At 37.3% G+C, this 26,681-nt stretch overlaps 1 protein-coding gene across 2 annotated transcripts in view; it reads left to right on the forward strand.

The window, feature by feature from the left end:
• asic1b (acid-sensing (proton-gated) ion channel 1b) overlaps positions 1 to 26,681 on the forward strand; it is a 149,163-nt gene that overhangs the window by 6,266 nt on the left and 116,216 nt on the right. For both annotated transcript variants that reach the window (XM_065243320.2, XM_065243322.2), the window contains exon 2: positions 9,471 to 9,666. In XM_065243320.2, the coding sequence (XP_065099392.1) occupies positions 9,471 to 9,666 (196 nt within the window). The remainder of the gene's footprint in view (positions 1 to 9,470; positions 9,667 to 26,681) is intronic.

Here is a 26,681-nt window from a genome sequence, read left to right on the forward strand (position 1 = left end):
TGCGTGTCATGCGACTAAAGGGCCGGCAGACACGTGGCGAAGCGACCAGGAGCCACGGGGACTTCTGAGGGATTTGAAAGATGACAAGCGGAGGCAATTAACTGGTGTCTCATAAGCCACGTGATAAACAGGGATTTATCCTCGTGTAATTAGCTCTGTTTGTGAAAGCTCGCTGTTTCTGTGTTCATACACAGGACTCTCAGCGCTCACTGGTCCTTTGTCATTTTTCAGGGCCAAATTACAGACGGGTTCCAATGACGTTTTGTGCCACTTCACAGACTTTGCAAGTAACAGCATTAAAATCAGAAGAACAGATGAGTCACACTTCATGGGTTGTAGCTTTTGTGTTATCGAATGTTACAGTGATTTGTTTGTTTGGATTTAATGTAATGTGTTTATCTCATTTCTCACAAGAGTCTTTTAAAGGTCCCGTTCTTTCTGTGTTTTTGAAGCTTTGATTGTGTTTACAGTACGCAATATAACATGTGTAAAAAACGCTGTATTTTTCACACAATTTACTTATCTGTATAGCACTTTTTTCACTGTCCTGATGTCTTTCTTGTCCTAAGAAGTCTCTACTTCAGAAATGCGTATGGAGTTTTGATTGTGTTGCTTGTTTAGTGCGTTTTGATTCGATAGCAGCTTAGCTTGCCGTTAGCTTAGCTGGCGACTGACGTATTCCTGTTGGCGGAATTTAGTCAAAAACTCTAATATTGACCACATTAAAGCAGGAAGTATAATGCTGTAGTCCAAACCGGCCGTTCCCTGTAGGCTTTGGAAGGTGAATTCTGTTAAAGAAAATATATCGACTGGCAGTGAACTTTGAGATTTATCATTTTAGGTTATATAATTTAAAAAAATACTGTGTCATTTGTAATATTTATATAATTTTATGTATATTTTTTAATGTATAATTATCTAGGATTCTGTTTAAAAAAAGCTATTTGTGAAAGGCATTCTCCTTTGCAGTGCATAAAGTGACAAATACCGCAATGTAGAATTTTATTGAGCTACTGAAAAAGCTGTAATATTTTTAAACCAGTGGATTTGTTCTCACACATGTAGTTATGTTAGTCTCTATCATAGATTTCATGCACAGCCAAACTGCATAATAGGAAAGAAATCACCTCCTGGGTTTATGTAAAACAAGCTGTTTGCTTCCAGAATAACAACAGAAGTGTGCACGACCCCATCGCTCACTTTAAATCCTTTGGAAACTGTTTTAGACTTTGCAAACACTCAGAGATAAAGCGCGCTAACAGTGCCGTATTTGTTGCGGTGTAAAGTTTAATCACGCTCGCAGGGACAGCTGTAATCTAAAAAGCCTGTTTGAAAAGAGAAAATAGTATTTATTAGACACGGCCACATCGCTGAGAGATGTGGGAGATGGTCTGCCACATGTTATACCATCTACGGAAAATTAAAGTGCTTATGGTCGGTAATCAAATTGTGTCTTTCCCAAGACCACTTACCCAGCGCCACACCGATTACTGCAGGCAATATTAAAACCTCGCACACATATATTCCCAGGGGATGAGATCGGGCACCACATACTCAGACCTGAGCATCTATAATGGCATCATCAGTCTGAAGAACAACACAGGCATAGATGCACCCATCAATCAAAATGTAATAGATGTGGTGATTTTGGTAATACAGTACATGTTGGGGTGGATGAAGAAATCTATATGGGTCTATATGACTGTGTGTATTCACTGAAACTTTTTATTTCCTATAGATCTCTCATTCGGCTTGTGTGCATTAAACCATGTTGTCTTCAGATGTATTGTGGCACGTTTGACATTGATTGGCGTTACAGTAAACATTATTGGTTCTGTTGCATCACGTGAAGCGTTTAAATGTTTTGATGTGGAAACAAGCGTGAGATTGAAGAGCTACATGTTTATAGTGTTTTACTGTACTGTTTTTACCGCTCGAGGCTGCTGGAAGTTGCATGAACTGCTTTACATTGTAAATTGTTTTCTTTGAAGCTCAGTCAGTGACAACACACGTTTTATTTTCAATGCTGCAATTTTGCCTCTTTATCGCCATCTCGGTTTAAAACACAAAAACTGCAGGTTATTTTACTTATCTTTAAAAGTCAAATTATATCAAACCGACATTCACTGTGAAATCATTCCAGACTGCTTAACTTGTAAATCATGATTATAAGCTTTCTGCTTTAAGGGCTGTGTACAACCAAAGCGCTTAAACACGGCTGAAAATGCCAGTTTTTTTTTTATCTGAGTGCTTCGGGTTCTATATTTGTCCCGCCCCTCCTCCGCTGTGATTGGACGTCCGAGTGAGAAGTGACATTGATGGGCTGAGCGTTTCACCCAAATGTGAAAATTTTTCAACTATCGGTGCTCAGCGCTGAGCACAGAAAAACACAGCCAGCTGCTAGCATTTTTGAAAAAAGTGCTGCGCTTCCATCGGAAACAATTGAAAACATGCCCCTTACAATTTTTAACACAGAATTCTAGTATTTATTTGTGAAATATCATCAAAAAAAGTCACAGATTGCAGCTTTAAGTTAAGTCTCTCTGTAGTCAATACTTTTATCAGTTTAAATGCATCTTTGAGCATAGTATGTAAAAGTTTATTCATATAATTTCTTCATGTTTTAAACAGCTTAAATGTAAATTTACACCCTTGCCTCATTTCTTTTGCGCGTATTTACGAATATGCAAATTAATCCCCGCCTCTACTTAATTACACTGCTCCGACCATAGATATAAATATGCAAAGTAGTCTTCGCCTCTACTCTTTCGCATAATTTTGAACCATAGACATATATGTTAATAGATGCTACATTCGGCAGTTTCTGATCAAGGTGATTTCAAATCTTAGAAATGAGAAAATACTCAGAATTGGTACTAAATGATGAATTTGCATACAGTTAATCTTTATCATATTAAAAACACCACATAGACATATAAACAACAATAAAAACTTAATTTTCACCACAGGGGGACTTTAAATGTAATGACTGTTTTTGTTTGCTGAGTTTCATTTATTGGAGCATGCAGAACCTCCAATGAACAGTGCTGTTAAAATAGCAATGTGATTATAAAGCGATACAGATGTGTAAACTGGTGTTACACTGATCTTACACACTGCAGTCAAGCGCTCTGGTGTATGGCTGATATCCGTCATTCAGGCGTGACCCTGCTTTCTAAATAACTGTGTTCTTGCTCTTCAGCGTTTGGCACGAGAGCGGCGGTGAGGTAACGGCTCCCAGCAGGCGTTTAATAAGAGCCTGTAACAGGCCGACGGTGGAAATTCAATATTCTCTAAAGGTGAATAAATCAGGAATCTCAGCTCAGTGCCAGATCTCCATGTGTGCTTGCTTAGCACTGGAAATGACTCTAGTTGAGATTGAAGTAGTGACGAGTAGCTTTAGGCTCGTGCTTTAAAAGTAAAATTAACCTTGAGCTATGATGCACGTCACACAACTGTTGTCTCTGAAGTCAGATAGAAAAGTTGAAGGTTCTCCTGTCTGCTGTGGTCCTGCTGGGTGAGAAACAAGAAGATATATTCACAAATAAAAATCATATTAACCTTAACTCAGCTGGTTATCAGCTACAGGCCTTCTGCTTCTGTCAGGTGCCAACAGTCTGTCTGGGAATAGCTTGGAAGTCTCACAAGATTTGTGTTCAAGAAACATGTCTTTAAAATGTATTTTTGGCCGTTGCTACTGTTATCGAGAGCAATGTGACATCATATGCTCATTTTCCAGCTTCCCTAGAGTTAAACATTTGATTCTAATCGTTTTGGAATCCATTCAGCTGATACTGGTCTGGCGCTATCACTTTTAGCATAGCTTAGCAAAATCCATTGAATCTGATTAAACCATTAGCATCGCGCTAAAAATAACCAAAGAGTTTTGATATGTTTCCTATTTAAAACTTGACTCTTCTGTAGTTACATCGTGTACTAAGGAAAATATCGAAACTCTTTGGTTATTGTTTAGCATGATGCTAATGGTCTAATCAGATTCAATGGATTGTGCTAAGCTATGCTAGCAAAAAGTGCTAGCGCCAGACCCGGAGATCAGCTGAATGGATTCCAAAACGGAAAGAATCAAATGTTTAACTAGGAGAGCTGGAAAATGAGAATGAGTGTCCCTTTAAGAGATTTTTTTTTTGTTTAAAATCAATTAAATTTCAACATCATTTGTAGTCGCGTAGGTTCCTGTAGCTCAAATGGTAGAGCATTGCGTTAGCTGCATGGGTTCGATCCCCAGGAAACACAGATATTGACAAAATGTATAGCTTGAATGCAAAATGATTAAAACCAACGTAACTATAAGTAGGTAAAATAAGCTGCATTTTTATGTTTTAAACAGAGATGGCGATAGAGAGGCAAACATTCTGGATTGTAGATTTGAAGTACAGTTTATCTGCAATATTCAAGTATTTTATTAAAAAAAGATTAAAAACATTAAAAAAAAACACGACTTTATATTTCGACGGATTTCTTATTTTTTAAACACGTAACTTTCAATTAAATTCCTAATGGATAAAATCAAGCTCTTCTTTATTTAGTAATGTCTTGTTTCACACCGAAATACATCATTGCGAAAGTAAAACAGGTTGCGAGCGGCGTTTCACGTTGACTTGAATAATGGCGTGTCACATTCAAATTAAACGTGAAATAATTCAGAGCGGAGAAGATAAACAAAGGCACTTGTACAATTCCAGCTAATAAGATCTTCTTCAGGCGTGGAGATTTCTCTAGTTAATTGAAGTTATTTTCCCTGTTGTGATGATAAATGGCAGGTCGTCTTCTCAGTGAGACTACAGTATGCTGTTGTGAGCTCGTCCTGCTGTTACAGCAGATGTTATACATGCAATGTATGTTGGTAATATTGACCAGTCTCGTTGTTTGTGATGTTTTTGAGTGCCATTTACTTTCTTTCTTCTAATAACAACAGTCAACGCTCTTATAGACTCATGTCTTACCTCTCTGGTGCACGGCATGTATTAGTGGTTTCATGCTGTGTGTTTCCATGACAAATCATTCAATGTGATGTTGGTACTAAGTGTGATATAAAGAAAAATAATTGGAGTTTCATAATAGGTCTGTAATGTTGAATGTCGTAGAGATCACCTACTGTGAAATTATAACGGTCTTAGTTTATTTTAGAACAATGTTGTGTCTTGGTGAAAGAAATGGCATTTATTAAAGGTGCAGTGTGTAATTTTAAAAAGGATGTCTTGACATAAATGCAAAATAATATACAAAACTATATTATCAGGGGTGTATAAAGAACTTTTTATAAAGACCCGTTATTGTTTTATTACCTTGGAATGAGACGTTTTTATCTACATACACCGAGGGTCCCCTTACATGGAAGTCGCCATTTTGTGCCGCCATGTTTCTACAGAAGCTCTTAATGGACAAACTTTAAAAAAAAATAAAGTTGTCTCTGTCAATGACATGTTTTTCCGGTGGTGGCTACCGTAGCTTCTCTATGCGTTTCAAAAGCGAGGGGTGAGCAGTGGACTGGGCCGTTGGTTGCAATTTGCAACCTCACCACTACATGCCCCTAAAATTTACACACTTTAAATCACTCAAAACATTCAGTTGCTTACAAATTGCTCTTTTGTAGCTCAAGAGCTGTGTGTGTGTCAGGTGTTTTTTTCTATACTTTGTTAACATTTTTTTAATAAAATTGTCCAACTACAATCTTATAGACCCTTCACTAGTTTTCTCAGCTAGTAAAGCTGCGTGCACACCGCAATGGACTAGCAACAGCAGAGCGATGCAATATCATTTGTTTCAATTAAAGAAAGACTTCTGAAACAAGCGACAATTGGCGACAGGAAATGGGTGTGTCCAGCTACGCAAAACAAGTTGAGTTAAGTTAAAGTTTGAGTTCACGTCATACACATTCTGTCGGTAACTGTGAGGACATTTACTCATTTCTCATAATTGTTACTTGACGGGTGACACATAGCGACCCTGGCAATGACGTTATGCATGTAGCATAATGCTAATACAATTTCATTTACGTTTTATGCTATTAGCGCAATTCATGTAAATTATTAATTTTCCTGTGTTTATATAATCTCTTTTTTATTGGTCTTTTCCATGTAAGCTGCTGGAATAATTAGTTTGATATTGTAACTGTCATCTATCATCAGTGTTGGGGAAAGTTACTTTTAAAAGTAATGCATTACAATATTAAGTAACTAATTGCGTAACTTAGTTACTTTTCATGGAAAGTAACGCTTACGTTACTTTTTGTTACTTTTGCGTTACTTTTTCTTGTCTATGGCTTGATCTCTTTCAGGCCTTGAAGGTTTTTTAATACTGAAAAGTTTTGCATTTAGAAATGGCTTATTTCATCTTAAAAATGTCGAGCTTTGGCCTGCGTGTAAACATAGAGTGCATAATGTGACTACGTTTAGTTTAATTCTGTACATATTTTTTTATCGAATTAATTAAACAAAAAATTTAACTTGCATTACTTTTTTGAAAAAGTAACTCAATAAATTAATGTGTACATTTCAAAAGTAATGCGTTACTCGTTACTTCAGAAAAGTAATATTATTACGTAATGCACGTTACTTGTAATGCGTTACCCCAACACTGTCTAACTTAGATTAGATTTTGTTGTCATCATTCTACTTTCTACGTAAACTATTTATAATCTTACTGACAACTATTGTTAGCATCACAACAAACTAGCTACATCTTAGTTAAACAATTCATGCAAACGTGTTTTTATATTGCACTGATATTTGCGTTTTGTTGTACGTTAATACGCCCAATTTAATTTATACTACTAATATTATGATTAATAATAACATTAAATTCAGTAGCACAATAATAACCGGTGATGTTTAATCCAGAAATGTTTTATTAATTTCTGATGTGTTGTACGTGATCTCATTACAGTATGTCACACATGCATGTACTGTTGCTCATAATTCATCTGTTGTCATAAATCTGCAGTGCTTCTGTTGTGTGAGGATGATATGACATGCTGGTGGTTTAATTGTAGGTTAATTGTTAGGTTAATTGTGTATCATTATGGGTGAAGTGTTTGCAGTTTTACTGTAGTGTTTGGAGAGACGGGAGACACTTGAGTCGTGTACTCTTCTACTGAAGCTCTTCTGCACAAACCAAACCCGTCTCTCTAATATATCTGTGTATTAACATGGCTCTGTGATTTTTCAATTTATACTGAATTTATTTAAAAAAAACTTTCTTTGCATTTTCAACTAAATACATTTGCATTAGAAAAGATAAAATAAGACGCGTTCCTCAAAAGTTGTATCACAGTAAATTCATTCTGTGCTTGACTTCTCTGTGATCATGTCAATAGTATGCAGATTTAATCCTCCAGTACAGTGATGAATACAGCGCTACTGACAGAACAGCTTTATTATAGATTTACATTTATTTTGATATTTTTATAGATTGAATGGTAACACTTTACAATAAGGTTGTCTTTTGTTCTGTCATTCTTTTTTCTTCAGTTTTTCTTTCTGTCTTTTTCTTTCATTCTTTCTGTTGTTTCTCTTTTTCTTTCATTGTTTCTTTCTTTTATTTGTTTTTACTTTCTTTCATTCTTTCATTTGTTCCTTCTTTTTTTCTTTTTATTCTTTCTTTCTTTTTCTTTCTTTCATTCCTTCATTCTTTCTTTTGTCCTTTCATTTTTTCCCTTAATTCTTTCTTTCTTTTCTTTATTAGTTCGTTCTTTCTTTCCTTCATTAATTTGTTCTTTATTTTCTTTCTTTCTTTTGTCCTAACATTCTTTTTTTCATTCTTTCTTTCTTTAGTTCTTTTTTCTTTCTTTCTTTCTTTCTTTCTTTTCTTCTTTCTTGCTTTCCTTCTTTAGTTCTCTAATTCTTTCTTTCTTTTTTGTTTGTATGTTTGTTTGTTTCATTCTTTTTTGTTCTTTTAAACGTTTGTTCATTTGTTCGTTCTCTTTCTTTCTTTCTTTCTTTCTTTTGTTTGTTCATTCTTCCTTTCTTTTATTTCTTCCTTCCTTTCCTCCTTCCTGCCTTCCTTCTTTTTGTTTGTTTGTTCGTCCGTTCTTTCTTTCTTTCATTCGTTAGTTCGTTCATTTGTTAGTTCTCTTTCTTTCTTTCTTTTATTCTTTTGTTATTTCATTCTTTTGTTCTTTCATCCTATTTTCCTTTCTTTCTTTCGTTCGTTCATTCATTCTTTCATTATTTCTTTCTTTTACCTTTCTTTCTTTCTTTCTTTCTTTCTTTCTTTCTTTCTTTCTTTCTTTCTTTCTTTCTTTCTTTCTTTCTTTCTTTCTTTCATTTGTTCTTTCTTTCTTTCCTTTTTTTCCTCCTTCCTGCCTTCCTTCCTTTCGTTTGTTTGTTTGTTTGTTCGTTCTTTCGTTCTTTCTTTCATTCGTTTGTTCATTCTCTTTCTTTCTTTCTTTCTTTCATTGTTTCTTTCTTTCTTTCTTTCTTTCTTTTATTCTTTTGTTCTTTCATTCTATTTTCCTTTCTTTCATATGTTCATTCATTCTTTCTTTATGTCTTTCTTTTACCTTTCTTTCTTTCTTTCTTTCTTTCTTTCTTTCTTTCTTTCATTTGTTCTTTCTTTCTTTCCTTTCTTCCCTCCTTCCTTCCTTTCGTTTGTTTGTTTGTTCGTTCTTTCATTCTTTCATTTGTTTGTTCATTTGTTCATTCTCTTTCTCTCTTTCTTTCTTTCTTTTATTCTTTTTTTCCTTTATTCTTTTGTTCTTTTATTCTTTTGTTCTTTCATTCTTTTACCCTTTCTTTCATTTGTTCGTTCATTCATTCATTTTTTCTTTATTTCCTTCTTCTCCTTTTCTTTCTTTCTTTCTTTTTTATTTCGTTTGTTCGTTCGCTCCTTCTTTCTTTCTTTCATTCATTCCTTCCTTCCTTCCTACCTTACTTCCTTTCGTTCATTTGTTTGTCCATTCTTTTTTTCTTTCATTTTTTTCTTTCATTCTTGCTTTCTTGATTCTTTTCTTTCTTTTGTCATTTTGTTATTTTATTGTTCTTTCATTCTTTCTTTTTTCTTTCTTTTGTCCTTTTGTTTTTTATTCTTCTTTCTTTCTTGTTTTTTCCTTCTTTTTTCTTTTTTTCTTTCTTCTTTATTTTGTTCTTTCTTTTAGGTTTAATTGTCTTGTAATACCATGTTTTTATGATAGAAATGTGTTTTATAGTATGTATGTGGTCTGTGGTACTTCTGTAAGTGTATTTTATGTCATGTGTATTTCATAAATATATTACTGTATGTTTCTTTTGTGTTCTTTTCAGATGGATCAGAGCTTCACAGTCCACATAATATATATTTACCTGCAAAGACTTTACATGCAAATCATTAATCAAATCTCAACACCAAATACTAAACATTTATTGCACTGTAAAGGATAAAAGAATCTGCCATCTAAGCAAATACAATGATGACGGGTATTTCCATGTAGATGTTTGGACAGAAGTAAAATGTATGTGTTATATTCTCCTCAGGTATGAGATCAGGGACACACACCTGGTGGAGGAGAGCGTTCTCATGGCCCTAAAGGATAAAGCGGACTTCTCCAGCTTCAAGCCCCGCCCATTTAACATGCGCGAGTTCTACGACCGGACGGGTCACGACATTAAAGACATGCTCCTGTCCTGTTACTACAGAGGAGTCGAATGCAGCGCTGAGGACTTCAGTGTGGTGAGCACATATTTAGTTTAACCTCACTTTTATCTCCAGAGATGACTTCAACAAGCCTTTATTATAACGAAAACAAGAATCCAATGTGAACAAATGTTGCTGTAATTTCTTTTGATATCAGTCAACAAGCCAATGATGTTTGCATTGAGATTCTAGGTTCCTTTAATCATTTTTTTCTGTTCCTCTATATAATTTATACATTCGACAGACTGTACTGTCTACATCTTCTGAGAAGTGCTTGTCACCCTCAGGTCATGCATTGAGTTCATGCAATTGTTCAGTCGATGGGGAATTGAGGTGAGCTTTGCGCACATTGAGGCGACGGCGGCAGCGATGAGGGAAGATTATTTTTACCCGTGGGGTCATATCGATCTGATCCTCAGATAATACAGTAAAGAGCCTCACTTTAAAGAGTCCTTTATTCCTGTGATGATCCGATGATAACGGCACCGGATCCGCTCTATCCGTCAGCTCTGGGTATCTGATTAATATCATCCACAGAGAGGAAGCTGTTTATATGCACACTGCTTTATGACTTTGATCTGAGGATATTTTGCCTCTTCTGTGTTTTCGAGCTGTTGCTCTGTAGCATATGGCGTATTTGGATAGGATTTGGTGACACTTTGTAGAGTAATAATTCATTAATTATTACCCATAATTGCCTTGATAAAAAATTGTATAGTTATTAATGCACTGTCTGCGTAAAACTTTGTCTGCGTTTGTGAGGATCAAATCTTCCTTAGTGAATTATCATAAAAAATAACTTGGAAGACATTTTACTGCTCCTCGCTAGATTAAAAGACTCACAAATCTAATGCACACAAGGGGGATAGAAAATATAATTAGCTTGATATGAAATCAATGCAAGTCTATGAAATGATCCCACTAATATAGTGGGTAGGAGTTGGCGTTTGTTTACTTAACTTGACCTTTAACATAATATTGAAAATCTTCCAGCTTCAGTTCATATGTAAGATATTTGCATTAAAGTAACCAAAAACTCGCACTGTGTTATTTCAAACGTGTACTTACATTATCCCTAATTCTTTAAAGGGATAGTTCACCCAAAAATGAAAATAATGTCATTAATGACTCACCCTCATGTCGTTCCAATCTCGTAAGACCTCCATTCATTTTCGGAAACAAAGTTTAAGATGATTTAGATTTAGTCCAAGAGCTCGTTGACCCTTCATTGAAAATCTACATACGGTATACTGTCCATGTCCAGAATGGTAATAAAAACATCATCAAAGTAGCCCATGTGACATCAGTGCGTCAGTTAGAATGTGTTGAAGCATCCAAAATACATTTTGGTCCAAAAATAACAAAAAATAAGACTTTATTAAGCATTGTCTTCTCTTCCGCATCTGTTGTGAAGTGCATGCGTGAGACTAAAGTCACATGACTGAAGTGACGCGGATGACGTGTTATCTGGTGCGCCCCAGCTGTTTACAGTTTGAGGGAGACTGTTTGAAAAAAAAACTTCACAAACATGTCTGAGGATAACACGTCATCTGCGTCACGTGACATTAGTCATAATTTTTATTTTTTTCGGACCAAAATGTATTTTTGATGCTTAAACACATTCTAACTGACCCACTGATGTCACATGGACTACTTTAATGTTGTTTTATTATATTTCATGCATGCATACCTTATGCACATACTGTATAACATAATATCCAATTATAAGTTGTCCTAAGACAAGAACGGGTATTTGTGAAAATTTTTGCTGACTTGTGTTTTATATTTGACTAGTGCATTTCAAGAAAATAGTTTTTTGTTTTTGAAGCAAATCGATTGTTTTACCTGCCTTCTTGTAAAATGCATCAGTAGCGTACACTATCTGCTGTAGTTCCTCTTAGCGTTTAGGTCAAATGTTGTGTTGGCTGTTTTTGTATTGTCCTCATGGGCGGATAAAGCCCAGCTGTTTCCGAGGAGCGTATGATCCCTGTGCAGGACTCAAACATGTTCAGCAGCCGTTGTGCTGATGTTACTGTGTGTTTGTGCTGATGTTAAACAGCTCAGCAGAGAGCACTAATGTCCAATGAAAGGACACAGATGACCAATGAAGCAACTAAACTGACCGTACAACATGGCTGTCCTCTGTGTGTGAGATTAATCAAATTCTCGAAACCTTAAGCACACACACGATGTATAAAAGTGTACATAAGAAGTGTAACACACATTGTTTCTCCATCTGTGTGATGTATAGCATCTATATAATCTGATTATTATCTACTTTGAGTTGTGAGTTTTGTGTGTCTCAGGACGATACTTTAGCCTTCATAGATAAAATCTCTACTGCACTTTAATTACTCTCATTATAAAGTCACATAACACCAGAAGAGCCGTTTTAGTTTTTAAACCGGAGAACATGGTGACCTAAAAACTCACCTGAGTGCATTGTGGCCTGAGTTTGTTGTTTATTATAAGCATCAATCTTTCGCTCTTGTCCAAACTCCGCCTCTCAGATGAACACTTTGTGCTTCAAAAGCGCTGAAATCTCGGTAGGATGTCAATAAAAAGTTTGTTAGAAGTAGTTACTGTGGAAATAGTCCTTACTTAAGAGCATGACGTACCTTATTTTAATTTAGCCATGTTTTAAAACTCTTCTCACTGACCTCATGTTTTCTTAGTATATTGTTATTTAATTGCATGCTATTTTTATGTTTCACTTTTAATTATTCGACATTTAAAAGCGAGAGAGGTTAAATCAGGATTGCATTATACATATTAGTGTGTAAAATGTGTGGAATTAAAGGCAATCACAGATCTCATGTAATTTATACTGTATGTGAAGATGCTTAACAATTACATGTTTTCTTTTGTTCTCTCTTGAATGATAAATGAGTGCTTTGTGAGTTCGCCGTGTCTTGTATGTGTTTGCTGGATGTGTGAATGAGCAAGTGGGTGTTTCTGGCTTCAAACTGAGAGAGAGACACAACGGCTCGTACACACATTTAGTATTGAAACTCTTCCCAATATCAGTGTTAAAAGGGTAGGTGTTACCATGAGGTTTTGCGCTTCACAGGTTCCTTAATTACAAAAATTGAGTGATGTTTGCTAAGGGTTGCTTTGCTTGAACAAGCGTGAAAGATCTGTATGTCTTGGGGTCGGTATTGAACTTTGCTACAAAACTTGCTCAATAAATCATATTATTTGTTGAGAAGAGCTGTGATATAACTTTTCCAAGTCATAAAAGTTTAAAATTACTGTGATTATCTCACAGAAATGAAAGGAGGAACCTGAGTCACATTTAGAGATTAAAATACCTTTTGACTTGATCAAGTAAGTGAGAATTTTGCAACCCCTCAGAACATCCTACTGTAGCAAGCACTCAACAAACCAATGCAACCCAATAGTAACACCTTAGCAACTACCCAATAACACCATGGAAATCACATAGCAATACCCTGAAAGTCACATAGCAAGACTTTGGCAACCACTCAATACAACCTAGCAATCACATATCAATGCCCTTGCAACCACTTAAACATTCTAGCAATCACATAGCAACACCCTGAAAGTCACATAGCAACACTTTGGCAACTATGCAATACACCCTAGAAATTACATAGCAACTGCCCAATACACTTTAGCAATCGCATAGCAACACCCTGACAGTCACATAGAACACCCTGGCAACCACCCAAAACACCCTAGCATTCACATAGCAACCCCCTGACAGTCACATAGCAACACTTTGGCAACCGCTCAATACACCCTAGAGCTTGCATAGCAATGCCCTGGCAACAACAAGAAACATTCCAGAACTTACATAGTAACCCCCTGACAGTCACATAGCAACACTTTGGCAACCACTCAATACACCCTAGGACTTACATAGCAACGTCCTGGCAACCACCTAAAACACCATAGCAATCACATAGCAACGCCCTAACAGTCATATAGCAACACTTTGGTCACCCCCCAAAACACCCTAACAATCATGTAGCAACACCCTAACAATCATATAGCAACAATTTGGTCACCATCTAAAACACCCTAGCAATCACATAGCAACGCCCTAACAGTCATATAGCAACACTTTGGTCACCCCCCAAAACACCCTAACAATCATGTAGCAACACCCTAACAATCATATAGCAACAATTTGGTCACCCTCTAAAACACCCTAGCAATCACATAGCAACGCCCTAACAGTCATATAACAACACTTTGGTCATCCCCAAAACACCCTAGCAAGCACATAGTAATGCCCTGACAGTCACGTAGCAACACTCAATGGCTCAATACACTTTAGAAATCACACAGCAATTATCTTGCAATCGTCCAAACACTCTAGAATTCACATAGCAATGCCCTGGAAACCGCCGAAAACACCCTAGCAGTCACATAGCAATTCTTTGGCAATTGCCTAAACACCCTAGCAATCACATATCAATGACCTGGCAACTGCCCAAAACAGCGTGGCAATCACATAGCAATGCCCTGACAGACACATAGCTTTGCCATGGCAACTGCCCCAAAACTGTAGAAATCACATTGCAATGCCCTGACAGATACATAGCAATGCCATGGCAGCTGCCAAAAAACTGTAGAAATCACATTGCAATGCCCTGACAGACACATAGAAACGTCCTGGCAACTGCCCAAAACAATGTACAAATCACATAGCAATGCCCTGACAGTGACATTGCATACCCTTTCAACTACCAAAACAGTAGAAATCACATAACAAGTTACATAGCAATGCCCTGACAGTGACATAGCAATGCCCTGGCAACTGCCCAAAACACCATAGAAATCACATAGCAACTCCCTGACAGTCACATAGCAATGCTCTGGCAACTGCCAAAAACACCCTAGCAAGGACTTTGCAACGCCCTGACAGTCACACAGCAATGCCCTGGCAACCGCCTACACCCTAGAAATCACATAGCAACGCCCTGGCAACCCTCCAAAACACCATAGCAATCACATAGCAACCCACTGACAGTCACATAGCAACACTTTGGCAATCACCCAAAACACCCCAGCAATCACATAGCAATTACCTGGCAACTGCCCAGAACATGCTACACTGTTGGCTACTGTACTTGTTTCAGTAAAGTAAAACTTTAGTTGTCCTCTTATCTTCTGCAGAAGAACAGGAGTCTTAATTCAGATCTCAAGACAGTTTTTAGACTCTTTCAAAGGCTTTACTTTCTCCTGCTTTTGTCTCTCGCTTCTTTAGATGTTGCATTCTGACTGATGTTTGCCATATCCTATGAATACGTGATGTGATTGACAGCGGATTCAGCAGACCTCAGCACTCCGTTCTCTGTAGCTCGAACCGTCCTTTCTTTCATCAGACCTGTAATTTCTCTCTCTCGAAACATTTCCACATGAAAGACGCTGCTGTTTCCTGATGGAAAGAAACTAAAACAACCTGAGCATATTGGCTCTTCTTGTCGTGATTAAGGTTTACGGAAGTTTTCCGAGGGCGATAAGCTTCCTGCGAGCGCTCGGATGCAGGAATGAGGATTGGAGGCTCTTTGTGAGTTTAAGGAAAGCCGATTACTTTCCAATAAACAGCGTTCGAAACTGGCCTAAATTTACATTTTAATGCACAACTGAGAGAATAGATGTCCTGCTTTGCATAGCTCGCAGATATACGATGCGATTTTATAATCATCCAGTGAGTTTCGGATGTACTAAATAATCCCAAACATTTTGTATACAGTACATACTCCTGCAGAAATAGTATGTGCTATCTGGGAACGTAGCCAAAGTCTGGAAAGTTTCTCCTGTGCATTATTTAAGCTACGGTACTTCAAGTCTCACTCTTCATCAGAGATCTTCCTCATTTGTATGCAGCGGTTGACGGGAGGTGATATTTTCTCTTGATGATGTCAAGGGGAAAATGTCGCATTTGCCAGAAGGTCAGATGTTGACGGTGTGTTGTGCTGACTCGACCCACAAGGCCTTAACCTCTCTCACATACTGTTATTTTACCCTGGTAATGAGAAAGTAAAGATTTGGCCAGGCGAGAACAGACATCAATAGTCGAAAAGGCGAAATGCAGTTCAATGGTATCTTTCTGAAAAAAGACCTGCGTCTGATTTCAAACTGGACTCAATTATCTGCACTTATAATTAATGAACACTTTGGCAAACAGCTCAGATTGGTATTAAAACCCAGTGAAGCTTATAAAAAGCTTAGTTCAACTGAACATTGAAACAGAGGCCGGTAATTAAGATGCATGACTTAGTGCCTTTTGGCTATAGAAGCACATTTGACAGATTTTTTTCAATGAAATAATTGCAGTGCATTCTGGGATTGTCTTCTGTGCAGAATATACTGTAGTACATGTGATAGTGGATTACATTTTGACTAAAAGCCAACATAATCTATCTTTTGGTAACGTAGTGCTTTAAAGTATTAATGCACCAAAATACACAATGTGATGTCATGTGGTTACGTTGATTACATGATAAGTGAAAATGTCAAGTCAAAATTTGTTTACATACATAATACATAAAATAACTTCAACACAAAATACATCATAATTTAATTTATAATTTTCTACAGCCGAAAGGCAATAATGAAACAAGAACACAACAAAAATCAAAAATGCTGAAAGCATTCTTTAGAAATGTTGGCCCATATTGATAGGATAGCATCTTGCAGTTGACATGTTGCATTATGCTGCTGGAAGTAGCCATCAGAGGATGGGTACATGGTGGTCATAAAGGGATGGACATGGTCAGAAACAATGCTCAGGTAGGCCGTGGCATTTAAACGATTCCCAGTTGGCACTAAGGGGCCTAAAGTGTGCCAAGAAAACATCCCCCACACCATTACATCACCACCAGCCTGCACAGTGGTAACAAGGCATGATGGATCCATGTTCTCATTCTGTTTACACCAAATTACCATCTGAATGTCTCAATAGAAGATGTTGTGGCTTCACAAATGCTTTGCTGCATACCACGGTTGTAAAGAGTGGTTATTTCAGTCAAAGTTGCTCTTCTATCAGCTTGAATCAGTCGGCCCAATCTTCTCTGACCTCTAGCATCAACAAGACATTTTCGCTCACAGGACTGCCACATACTGGATGTTTTTCCCTTTTCACACCATTCTTTGTAAACCCTTGATATGGTTATGCGTGACAATCCCAATAACTGAGCAGATTGTGACTGGTACCGGCCAGTCTGGCACCAACAACCATACCATGCTCAAAATTGCATAATCACCTTTCTTTCCCATTCTGACATTCAGAGTTTAGGAGATTGTCTTGACCAGGACCACACCCCTAAATGCATTGAAACAACTGCAATGTGATTGGTTGATTAGATAATTGCATTAATGAGAAATTGAACAGGTGTTCCTAATAATCCTTTAGGTGAGTGTATCCCTTTAAGGAACTTAACGTGTCTGTGGTTTAGCCCCTCCCACTTGTCAGGAGACTGTTGTTATTGAGCCAGTCAATCTATTCCTCCCTCTCGCTCTCCACAAGACTGTAAGAACATTGATAATAGGGCTGAATCAATAAAATCTACTCTTCTAGACACCTGCTGATGACTTTATTTTTGGTGCCATTGACACGATTTTGCTATCTGGTGGTTTGAGACATTATCAGCTACAAGATAATACCGTATATAAGGCCAGCAGATCTCAGGATTTGACATCATACTGATTCTTTGAGTGTTTGTTTATTTATAACAACATTGAAGCGTAACTTCTGCTAATTATTTTATGTAGTTTAAATAGTTGTTGTAATTGTGCATCCACACATCCCAAACAGTGATCTGTAGTTTGCATGATTATATCAGAATAGTTATTATGCTTTGTGAACTACTCTTGAAATTTGACCCAGAATTTTCAGATAATATTTGCACGCTTCAGCGTGTGTGCTCTCTAAAGCACAGCGTTTTAATCACTTTATCCTCCCTTAATAAAATCAAAATCCCAAACTTAGTTTAGCTTCGTATCAGCTCTGATGTTCTTGCGTAGAATTGTGGGTCTCTCTGGTGTTTCTCATCATCATTCATGGCTAACCTGAGACTCGAGCGTTGGTGTTTATGATTCCCACAACTCCTCGCAGGCCAAATCAATCAATTCTCCATTACTGTAGTGATCAATTAGATCCCAGCCGGTGAATAATAAATGCATGGCTAATGAAGAGCTGGGCTGTTAGGGGACGACAGGCTCTTATGTTTTACATACGAACTCATTGTGAGGTCTGAGGTTTCCTGTCGAGATGAGCGATGTTGATGAGAGAGGGGAGACACTGGAGATGCCCTGACGTAAATGTTAGTGCTCAGAGGACTTCACTAAAATATAAGTTATGTTTCACCTCAGTATTAGAAGTAAAAGTGAATTCAAACATAGCATCATTTAGTCATGAAAGAATTTACATTTTTTAAGTTTATATTGAAATCTTTAACCTTAGTTATAATGTGAATGGCTCTTTACTGAACAATTGCACCAAAGTTCATTTCAATCGAACCAAAAGTGTGAACACGCCCTTAATCTCATTCCTGGGGAAACAACTGAGATGTTAAAGAGATAATCCTTTATTACCGAACCTGCACCTTGTTAGCTTTACATCATTGGTTTGCGGTGCAAAAGCGAACAAGATTGAATGCTTTTCTATACAAGATTGGAAATCAATGTGAAGCGTTTCATTGATGCTTAATTGTCTGAAACAAACGTTAAATCATTTCACATTGCATTCTTAATGGACAAGATTTGTTTCAAACACCGTTTCCTTCGACCGCATTGCTGGTTGGTGGTGTCATGTTTGGTATGCAGGTAGTTATTTTTGGCAGCACAACATAGAGACCCGCCAGCGTACTGTACTGTAGATGACACCTGTTTATAGGATCCATACGAAGATGTCTCATATCCAGTCGACTGCTTCGAGGTGGTTTTCCCAGTGGGACTGAAATAAACAAGGTCTGGATTAAACGCTGCCAAATCCCTCCTTCACACTTTCCTATGCTATACAACTCCCTGGCCGTTTTAATTACAGATCGAGAAACATAGTTTTCCTTTGTTTCCGCGTGAGCCGACAGTCTGGCCAACGGCTGTAAAGATCTGAAGAATCCATTTAATTTCATCAATAATGACTTCACTGGCTACTGCCCCTCAAACCTCAGACTTATTTCAATAAACCAAGAGGGTTATGGGAATATGAAACGATTTTGTGCAGCTTATCCCGTAAAGAATCAATTATGGACGCTTTAGAAGAGATCAGAAGCATTCAGTGGCTTTCCAGAGACAGAAGGTTCAATGATGTGATGCTGGAAGTTTGTGTTGCTGAGGGGAGAGAACCACTCTGAATGATAAACAGTCATATTATTTACCCTACACTACATCTAGAAAATGTTAGAATACCTCCAATCTCAGACGTCTTCCTATATGACTTACCTATGGTGTTGAAGATGTTCACCTCGGTGGTATCTGTGATGTTATCTAACAGAAATATCTATGCACCGGTACATCAGGTTATCTCTTGTACTGGATGACATTACATTGATTTCTAATTGGACCGGGTGGTTATCTCGACTAATACAGCATCTTGTGCAAATCATCTGGTATCTGTGCATATTAATGTGCACAAGTATTGGATTTTTACCAGCATGCACACAGTTTATTTTGTGTTTCTATACTGTTTATTAACTAAATGTTAGGTTTAGATAGTTTACAATTGATTATGAAATATGTACGAGTGTAACAAAAAAATTGTGCAATTTGCGTGCTATGCTTCTCAATAAATTATGTTGAAATGCCGCTACAAGCCAGAGGGCGCTCTCACGCAGAAACGTAATATGCGCCGCAGAAGAAGTACCATTTACACACGCAGCTCCACTAATTGCATATAAGCATATTTGCATCGCTGTTCTTCAAAATTTTTATGTATTTTCATGATAATAAAAAATATTTATAATGATTATGTTTGACGAGTCAATATTATAAACTCACAGTGATTTTAGATTGATAAGGACTTTCTACTGACCAAAGAGTCATAGTACGTGAAAGAGATGTGCATAATATCGCCTTTGCTATACAGAAAGGCTATTGGGCAAGTATATTAGTGTGTATTGCGATTTATCGTTCATGGGGTTGCACACCGGACGAGAAGTGTCGCATCGCGCCATGAATCTAAAAACGGAACACATTATTTTCTATGAATGTACGCACACCGGCGGCTCCTGGTGGCAGCTGTCCGCTGTGACTCTGGACACTGCTCAAATCCCTGCTGTGCCACAGAGAATCACTCACATAGTTTAACATTAAATAACATCATATTTGTACCAAATCAGTAGCGATTAACATTGGCTGCTAACATATATTTTGCATTTTGAAGTAGATGCTATATGACTAAGGTCGCGCTATTTAATGTGCACTTCTGGTGTACAATACCTCCGAGTTGTCCTAGACGGGACGCGGCGCTGCGCTTCTCGTCCAGTGTACAACCCCTCTTTACACCCCTAGAAATATTGTGAGTGTTTGTTTTCTGTTTTTGGCCCACGTTACATTATTTTCTGCATTTGATCTGATTGTGAATGGAAACTTTGGACTTCACAGCTCTTTGGGAACACACTGTTGGGTTGGTTTAACTCGTGGTTTTGTAAATATTAAGGGGGTCGCACACCGGATGCGCAGCGCAGCACCACGCAGAGCCGTGGTAATGTATATTTTGGGTTTTGAAGTAGACGCCATCTGAATAAGCTTGCACTATTTAATGTGCACTTCCGGTGTACGATACCTCCGAGTTGTCCTAGACGCGACTCGACACGCGATACCTCCGATTTGTACTAGACGCTACGCAACGCTGAGCTGTGCGTCCGGTGTGCGACCCTCTTTAGATTCAACCAAGTGCCGCTACATCGAAAAGCCAGAGGGCGCTCTCACGCAGAAAGATTGCAGCGATTAGCAAATAGCAACGTCACCAAACTTCAAGCGATCCAAGAAGATCTCGATGGACTATTTAAGTCCAGCCCTGTCTTATTTCATTTCAGAAGCCTTTTACTCGGATATATGTCACCACGGGAAAAATGGGACAATCGCGTCTTCCGTTTCATTGCAACCAAGGTTATCATACCATCAAAATCTCATACCGGCCCATGCTTTGTTCTGTCCAACATTTACCCAACCCAACATTATATACAGTAGACCAAAGTTAAAATAAGCTTCATTAGTGTTTCAGGCATATATCAAATCTTTAATTACGATCTAAAGGCAATTATTTAGTAACACCTTCTGGAGGAACGATGCATTGTCAACTAGTGTCTCAAAGATTTGTCTTCTGTAAAGAAATGATCTCAACCTCATATTTTTAAGAAGTACTTGAAGCGATCTTAAACTGTACTTACTGTACTATCATGCCTGCTATATTGTACTAAATGTGTGTGTCATCATGGCTCACCATCCCACATCATCATCCTCATGTCTACTCCAGAATAACCCAAGAGTTATCATACGTCTACTTCATCGGTGTCCAGCTGTGTGAAGTCTTCACATATAACACTTATGTCCAAACTACTCTGCTGGCTTTAGTCACTGCACGTCTCTCTGGTTCTGGATCACAGTTCTGTTAATGGATCAACCCCCCGCCATCCTAACAGGGCAAAACTCGTCCCACCCACTGTTATGAATCTGTCATCAGAGATTTCAGACTTCTTCCGTCTCTCAGAATAGAGCTCACTCATTCCTAACAATTTTAATCATGTGAAAGACCTCATCTGCAGCTCGTGCCCTACATCATCACATCACACTTCATTTGAATTACTGCACACAGTAAAAGAGTTTTCCCTCTCTCTCATATTCCTGATTCACAGTTTGCTGTGGACCGCTGGCTCTTTTCCGCTCTCGACAGACACCAGGCTACTAATTAGGGACCGGATGCGGTTGTCATAGCACCTCGGTTGCCATGGCGGCACAGGGGGATGGCTCAGTAATGACAATGCTCTCTGATGTTCGGGATGCCACAGCCATAGAAATATCAGACGCGATAATAGCGAAACAAGCCCTTAAACGCTTCATGTCACCGTACGAGAGAAACTGCAGTTAATTGGTGGTTGAAGCTGTTATTAAACTCGTCTCTGAGGATCGCGGTTTAGACACTCGCAGGTGAACAGATGAGATTGTCACTGTCACTGAGATGATCTGATCTTCGTCTGTGATCTTTGAGGTTTGAAATGAACGAGGTTTTGTCTTATCAGCTTCTTCACTACTGTCAGGATTGTTTTTCTCTGCCTGACAGATTTAAATACATGAAAACATTAGATCTGTACTTCAAGATTTGCGTTTTTAAGTAAATGCCTGACAGCTGTTTGATTTTAGAAATACAAATCCTATTTCACAGTTACAAAGAAGGTTTGGCAATATGTGGTTTTGGATTTGTGTATGTTATGTGTCTATGTGAGTGTATGTAAGGGTACAGTATACTGTATAAGGATGTGTGTGTGTGTCCATCATCATCAATGTTTCAGCTGATTCATGAGATCACTAACAGGACCCCTGAAGCTCTGAATGGCTCATTAGTGTAGATTATATAAAGGTGCGTGATTCAGTACACACACAAACACACACAAACACACACAATCTACTCTTATGATTGAAAGCAGCAGTTTAAGAGCTGTGCATCTCAGTGCAGCTCCCATGGCTGTTTGCTAAAGGAACGTTCCGGGTTATTTACATCGTTAATGTGTATTGACAGCATCTGTGGCTTTGAATGATTGCAATATATTTGCCCTGGCACGCTAAAGATTCAATGCTAAATGTTTAAGTGTAGAATTAGAAACGGAGAGCTGTATTTTTCAAGCGTTTACTCAAGTGTTTTTATGCCCAATGCTGAAATCGAGAACGCAATGGGGATGTTTGTCAGGTATGAACCTTAAACAACACAAATGTTATTACAGTATATCAAAGGGAAACAGAAAAGAGGTGAAACTAAATGAACGTTTATTTTACGAAATATTTATATGAAAGAGCTCAGATGCAAAAGTTGCTAAGCGTCACCACCCTAAAAAAATTTAGATAATGATATTAACCGATTGCTCTCGACACAAATTACCTGTCACCAAATACTTCCACTTTAAATCTGCTTAATCCCTGCCTCAGGCCAACCAGAAATACCACTTTGTTGGCAGAGTATGTTTTACATCCGAAGTCCTCTAAGTGCAAGAATTGGATAAACGACGAAGCTTGTATGTCAACATGCGAGTTTTTTTTACCCGGTTAAATGAGGTTTACTGAAAATATTATGGGGCGTACACACCAAACGCAAATTTAACAATATGCGCGAGTAGATTACATACAAAGTCAAATAGACGCGAAAACGTGCTAATCGCCTCAAATGTGTCTTCGCGTAAGTTGATAATATTCGACTCAAGTGAAAAATTTGCATGACGCGAAGTTAAATCCCGTGAGTAATCTAGTGCAAGCAACCCGATGCCTTGCGTTTGGTGTGAATGCAGCATTAGGATAATGACCGAGTTTTTGAGTTTTTTATCTTTATTCAGAGAGAACGGTGAAGAGTGACTGCAGACTTTTTGTGGGAATTTTGGGACAAAAAATAGAAATTTTTGTGTGCACTTAGAGGATTCTGCAGCAAAAGTCAATCAAATTGGTTAAATACAAATAAAATGACTAGTGCTGGGCAAAGATTAATCGTGATTAATCACATACAAAATAAAAGTAAATTTTTGCATGATATATGTGTGTGTGTGTGCTGTGTGTAATTATTATGTATATTTAAACACACTGACATACATTTCAGAAATTAATTTATAACTTTTTAACATTTATATATAATATAGAATATATAAAAATATAAATAAATATATATACACATGTAAATGTTTCTTAAATACACACATGAATGTGTGTGTATTTATATATACATAATAATTACACACAGCACACACTTGTGTATTATGCTAAAAATCACTTTTAGTTTGTATGCGATTTATCATGATTAATCTTTTGTCCAGCACTAAAATGACGAAAGCAGTAGTTCTCAAAGCATTTGGAGCGCACTTTTTCTGAAGTGTAATTACACAGAATTTATGATAAATTGATGTATTTTATAAAATGTCATAAAACTGGAAACTCAATGCACCACCAGTTTGAGAATCACTGGACTAAAGTGACATTTGTGAAAATAATTTTAATTACTCACTAATAACTTTTCCATTGCCATTAAACAGAAATTACTGAAACATAAACATAATAAAATATTTTCAAAACATGAAACGAAACAATTTAAGTAATAGAAAGATTTATCTATATTTATATATTGAAAAAATTCCCACCAATATTTCTATTTAGAATCTGTAAATATAAAGTCTCTTTCAATCTATCTGGGTATTTGTGGGAAAAGCTCCAGAAATCACTGAAGGAGCGCTGAGCGAACACTTTTGTGGAGACTCCCGAACGGAGGAGCTTGAATGACTTTATTTACTGTTGCTGGCCGGCTATAGAAATGACAGCGTAATATGCCGGGATGGGAAAACGCTGACCTGCTGCTATCTCAGGAGTAAATCCTTCTCACCATCTTCAGAGGCTTATTAGTCTGGGAAGTAAATAGCCCATTTAGTTCATTTGGTTCAAGATAAATGAATGATTTCAGAATTGGTCACGTGAGTGTTTTCGATCTTAAAGTGATACATAATGATCAAATACCAAAAACTGTCATCTGTTATACATTTTGTGCATCTCTGGGAAATGCTTCATATAGTGTATAACGTATTCTGCATAGTATATTGGTTTTAATTTTGTGATCATGTATAGACAGATGCCTGATGGGCTGCATGTTTCATTGGATAATTTCTGGTGTGTGTGTGTTTTTATATATATAGGAAAGTAGTATTGTGTTATAGTTTTCCTGACAGTCACAATAGATGTTGTTTGCCGATGTTACACATCACTGCGTGAAAGTGGGCGACATTCATCTGTTTTCTGAAATAAAATAAGTTTGGTTTGTGTTTTGTTTCTCTTGTATCTCTCATCACACACACAGATGGGCTAATAGCAATATTTGTATTTGTTTATCTACAGAAAGCAGATGATGGTGTTGTGACAGCTTTATTTCGGTTATCTCAGAAGTGAGAAAAATCAGCAGGAAAGGTAGAAACAAAACAGGTTAAAGTAATCGGTGCGAATCCAAAAAAGAAGAATTTCTGTGGAAGTAATTTCAGAGAAATGAAAAGACGACGAGACCAAACCATACAGTGTGAGATGCTTGACTCAGTGTTATTTTATTTTCCCTGCCTGTATAAAATAAGATTGGTTATTTAAAAAATTGTTATACTGAATGTGTGAAATGACTGCACTGAATGGATTTCATGGGAGGAAATGAATCTTGGATGCATCGTGGTGCCAACATGGCCGGTTTTGAATTGATTCACAAATGTTAAAATCGATTTTTAAAGTTAGTTTACAAAATAATAAAGTGACGTTGTCAGAACCAAAAGGTGGAGAATGGCTTTATTAAGCACTTAGTTGCATTAAAATACACTAGATGACAGTTCAGAAACTAGTAGCTAAAGTCTCAACACTAGTCTAACTGTGGGTTCACACCAATCGCGTTTGAGGCGCCAAAATCACGTCTACCGCATCTAGTTTGCCACTTGAACAGTTTGAGTTTACTCGCTTCATTCGCGCGTGAAAGCCACACGTGAAATTCTAGTCATCGAAACATTCACGTAGAAATTTGCGTCATGGGAGGGGCTTCTGCGACTCCGCTCGCTCCTGTTATCACGTCACGTTTTTCAGAATATGGCGATTGGTTAGAGGGAAGGAAATGAAAAAGAAAGACGCTGCCAATACAGCGATTCAAAGTAAATAAAGTGAGAAGTTTTTGGCCTGTCCTCACTTTCTGACACCACTTTAAAGGGCTGTTTGAGGTTTAAGACTTGGTTTTAGGTTTAGAGTTAGGTTTAGGCAGTTAGTTGTCATGGTCAAAGTTAGAGTAGAGTATCGCAAATTATAGTTTATTTTATTTAATCCTTTGTAAATTTAATAATGTTGAATGTTGTATGGTTATTTATTGGCTGTGATCATTTATGATATTTAAATCTGTTTACGTAGCGTCTTAAAAAGCAATCAGAGAAAACAGAGACACTTACATTGACTTACATTGACATATCTCTTTACCAATAAGTCTTGTACAATCATCAGGTTTGATCCGAGTCTTTCTGAATTGATTATTGACGGGGACGGCTGATTTATCATCGACGTGCCCTTGCCTTCATTTCCACCTTTTATTCCTGTCGCCCCATAAATACAGCATCTCTAAATGGCTACATGATGTGCATATTTAATGTGATTAATGTGGTCTGTGGGATACTCGATTGGTTACTTTACAGTGGATGATATTATCTGTCATGGCGATGTCTAAGAGTTAATCGTGCACGCACAGATCACCGTACGCTCGTATATCTGGACTTGAGCACCAGCGCTCCTCTGTTGCCTTTAGATTCATTACCTCAAGATATCACATGCAAATATATTCATGATCTCTCAATGCATTCATGACAGCAGATCTGTGAGGGCTTTTTCTGCATCGATGGAGGTTTGACAGCTGATAAACGTAAACAGTGGCGTCAGAAAGTCAAGTGCTTTGTGTTTTAAACATAGATTATAAAAGGCATCACGCTGTGTTTGGTGTAATGGACTGATGATTTGTTTCATAACACATATTGTGTTACATACAGATTGGTTGGTGCTTTCCTTTTCATATATTTATAATAATAATAATTGACTAACTGAAAACAAGTCTTTCTTTATTATTTACTAGAAGATGTTTTTCACGACCCTATGATTTGCATTTGTGATGTCATAGTGATTAGCCCCTCCCACTGTAAAATCGGATTGAATGTCATATGTCCAGATCAAAGTTCATCCTGAAATTTAGTTTTTTGATTTATATTAATTTTATGCTTATATTTGAAGGGTTTTCACATTTTATGACAATTTAACACATTTTCCCGTATATTTTCATTACATTTATGTGTAATACAGTATTTTTAATGTTGATGCTGTATTGCAATGCA

The sequence above is a fragment of the Paramisgurnus dabryanus genome, chromosome 24 (assembly GCF_030506205.2).
Source record: "Paramisgurnus dabryanus chromosome 24, PD_genome_1.1, whole genome shotgun sequence".
NCBI lineage: Eukaryota > Metazoa > Chordata > Actinopteri > Cypriniformes > Cobitidae > Paramisgurnus > Paramisgurnus dabryanus.